The sequence below is a fragment of the Phaseolus vulgaris genome, chromosome 4 (assembly GCF_051622355.1).
Source record: "Phaseolus vulgaris cultivar YP4 chromosome 4, ASM5162235v1, whole genome shotgun sequence".
Taxonomy (NCBI): Eukaryota; Viridiplantae; Streptophyta; class Magnoliopsida; order Fabales; family Fabaceae; genus Phaseolus; species Phaseolus vulgaris.
The window spans coordinates 41,519,546-41,522,403 of record NC_143501.1 but is presented as its reverse complement, the minus strand read 5'-3'; the positions used below and the strand labels follow the sequence as shown (position 1 = coordinate 41,522,403).

Sequence of the window (2,858 nt, the reverse complement as noted above, 5' to 3'; positions counted from 1 at the left end):
GGCTTTAAAATTCTCCAGTTGCATCCTGGACAAAACCATCAACTTGTTTCGGGAATTCTCCCAACTGTTTGGAGCGCAGTTCGTGGCCAACGTGGTCAAGCCACCTCGGATGGTTGACCTCTTTGATGTTAGGCAGAAGACGGGCGAGTCACTAAAGGAGTACCTTAACCGCTTTTGTGAAATATTAGTGTGCATTCAGAACCCAAGAGACGAGATGGTGGTAGACGCGTTCGTGAAAGGTTTGTTGGCGAACCCGTTTAGTAACGGAAGTCTAAGAACGTGTTTCAATCAACATAGCGACTGAAGAAGCTATCCGACACAAGAAGACAAATGAGCACCAAGGCGAGGCGCGGTACAAGGAGCTCTCTCAGAAAGCCCAATCGATAACGGCTGAGACGATAACCAGCAAACTACGGAGAAAAGGTACGTACCTTATGTGGCGCAGAAAGAAAGGACACGTCTCATCCTTGGTCACTACGACCATACCAGTCTTCACCATTCCACTGAGACGCCTGTTCGAGGATGTCGATGTCTCCGCTGGACTAGAATACCCCAGGAAGACTGACCGCGTTTTGGGCTACAACTGGTCTACCTGGTGCATGTTCCACCAGGCACGAGGGCATGACACGGAAAAATGTCAGACCTTGATCTACTAGCTGGTGGGGTTAGTTGAGACAGACCACCTCAAGCAATATGTACAAACAATGGAAATGAGCACGACTGCAAGCCGGAAACGTTGCTCTCGTGGCTAGTTGATCTATGAGGCTCTAAAGCTTAAGTCGGTGTCTCGGCCAGCAATTCCCTTTTCAAGCACTGACAAAGCAGATGTCCACCTTCATGAAGATGATCCTATCATAATCACCATAGTAACAATGGGATGAAATGTACATCGAGTGTTAGTTGAGCAAGGAAGCTCGACGAACATGATGTTCCTAAGCACTTTCAAAGGCTTACAGATCCCCAAGGACCAACTCAAATCTTTTAATGGAACCCTGGTGGGATTCAATGGGGGACAAGTGGAAGTGTGGGGCTACGTAGAGCTCTGGATGACCTTTGCCGATGGAGAAAATGCAAGCACCATTACCATCAAGTACATTGTAGTGAACACTCCCCCATCCTATAATCTACTCTTAGGACGACCCTCGCTGAATAAGATCGGGGCAGTGTTGTCCACTCCTCAACTAAAGATGAAGCTACCATCCCCCTTAGGGGCCGTGATAACCTTAAAGATGGACCAGAAGGAAACCAAGAAATGTTACAAGAACAACTTAAAGACTCAAAGGGGGTCATACACCATTACAACCTCAGAAAGGAGCCCAAACTTAGAGGCGGATCCAAGGGTAGGCCAGCGAGAGGGGCGACCCGAGCCGGTCGAAGAGATAAAGGAGATCGACCTAAATGGCAGGAAGTTCAAATTGGGAGCATCCGTCGGGGAAGATTTCGAATAAGCGTTGAAGGAGGTGTTGTTTAAAAATATGAACGCTTTCGCCTGGTCAGTCGTCGACATACTAGGTATTGTCCTTGATTTTTATGCCACTGTTTAATGATTAATCAACAGGTAAAACTGGTCACCCAAAGGAGGAGGAAGATCAGCAAAGAAAAGAAAGTGGCAGGGCGGGAAGAAACTAGGAAGCTGATAGAGGCCAACCACATCAGAGAAATCCAATACCCGACGTGGTTGTCAAACGTAATCATGGTAAAGAAGGCTAGTGGAAAATGGAGGATGAGGGTCGATTTCACTGACCTTAATAATGCGTGCCCAAAAGACTCATATCCCCTACCCAACATTGATATGTTGGTGGATAGCGCTTTAATCATGGTTTCCTCAGCTTCATGGACGCCTTCTCAGGGTACAACCAAATCCGAGGGCATTTGTTCGACAAAGATAAAACCGCCTTCATGGCCGAAACAGCCAACTATTGTTACAAGGTAATGCCTTTCGGTCTTAAAAATGCAGGGGCAACATACCAACGCTTGATGGATAGGATCTTTCAAGCCCTGATCGAAAGGAACGTTCACTCTTATGTAGATGACATGGTGGTAACGTCGGCTGAGGAGGAATCTCACCTATCTGATCTGAAGGAGCTCTTTCGCACTATTGACAAGTACTTGTTAAAGCTTAATCAATAAAAATTTGTGTTCGGCGTACAAGTTGGAAAATTGATGGGTTTCCTACTATCAGAAAGGGGAATAGAGGCAAACCTTGAAAAGTGCACCACCATAATCAACATGAAAAGTCCGACCAATGTGAAAGAGGTTCAGCACCTCATGGGAAGAATGGTTGTTGGGTTTCCTATCCACAAGCAGGGAGAAAGATACCCTTATTTTGCATGCCTTAGAAAATATGAACGCTTCTAGTCGAACCCAGAGTGCGAGAAAGCTTTCAATGACCTAAAGGAATACCTCGCCCACCCGTCGGTGTTCTACAGAACTACCTTGGGATGACCGATTCGCCTCTACCTTACAGTCATCGACTAATGATTAGCATGGTCCTGTTGCAGAACCATGAAAACGGGCAAAAGCCCATCTATTATGTCAGCAAGGTTTTGCAAGGAGTGGAGGTCTGATACCAATCATTTGAAAAAAGTACTTTGACTATCATAACCACCGCCTGAAGGTTACGCCACTACTTCCAGAGCTTCATGATCGTGATTATAACGGTTTTCCCGCTTCGGAAGGTGTTTAGCAAGCCCAACGTGGTTGGACGAATGGTCAGATGGGAAATAGAGTTTTCAAGTTCGATATCCAGTTCCAATCGCAAGGCCTGCTTCAAGGTTAGATACAAGCCGACTTCTTGGCCGAGTGCACTCCCCAACAAAAGCCTTCAGTCAATGGTTTTAGCTGGACCCTTTTGGTAG

At 46.4% G+C, this 2,858-nt stretch overlaps 1 protein-coding gene across 1 annotated transcript; it reads left to right on the top strand.

Annotated features, from left to right (window-relative positions):
• Positions 1 to 923: 923 nt before the first annotated feature.
• LOC150028076 (uncharacterized) lies at positions 924 to 2,858 on the top strand. Its single transcript, XM_090301036.1, has 5 exons — positions 924 to 1,340; positions 1,559 to 1,850; positions 1,958 to 2,105; positions 2,502 to 2,586; positions 2,679 to 2,858. The coding sequence occupies exons 1-5, from the start codon at positions 924 to 926 to the stop codon at positions 2,856 to 2,858; spliced, it is 1,122 nt and encodes a 373-aa protein (XP_090157162.1).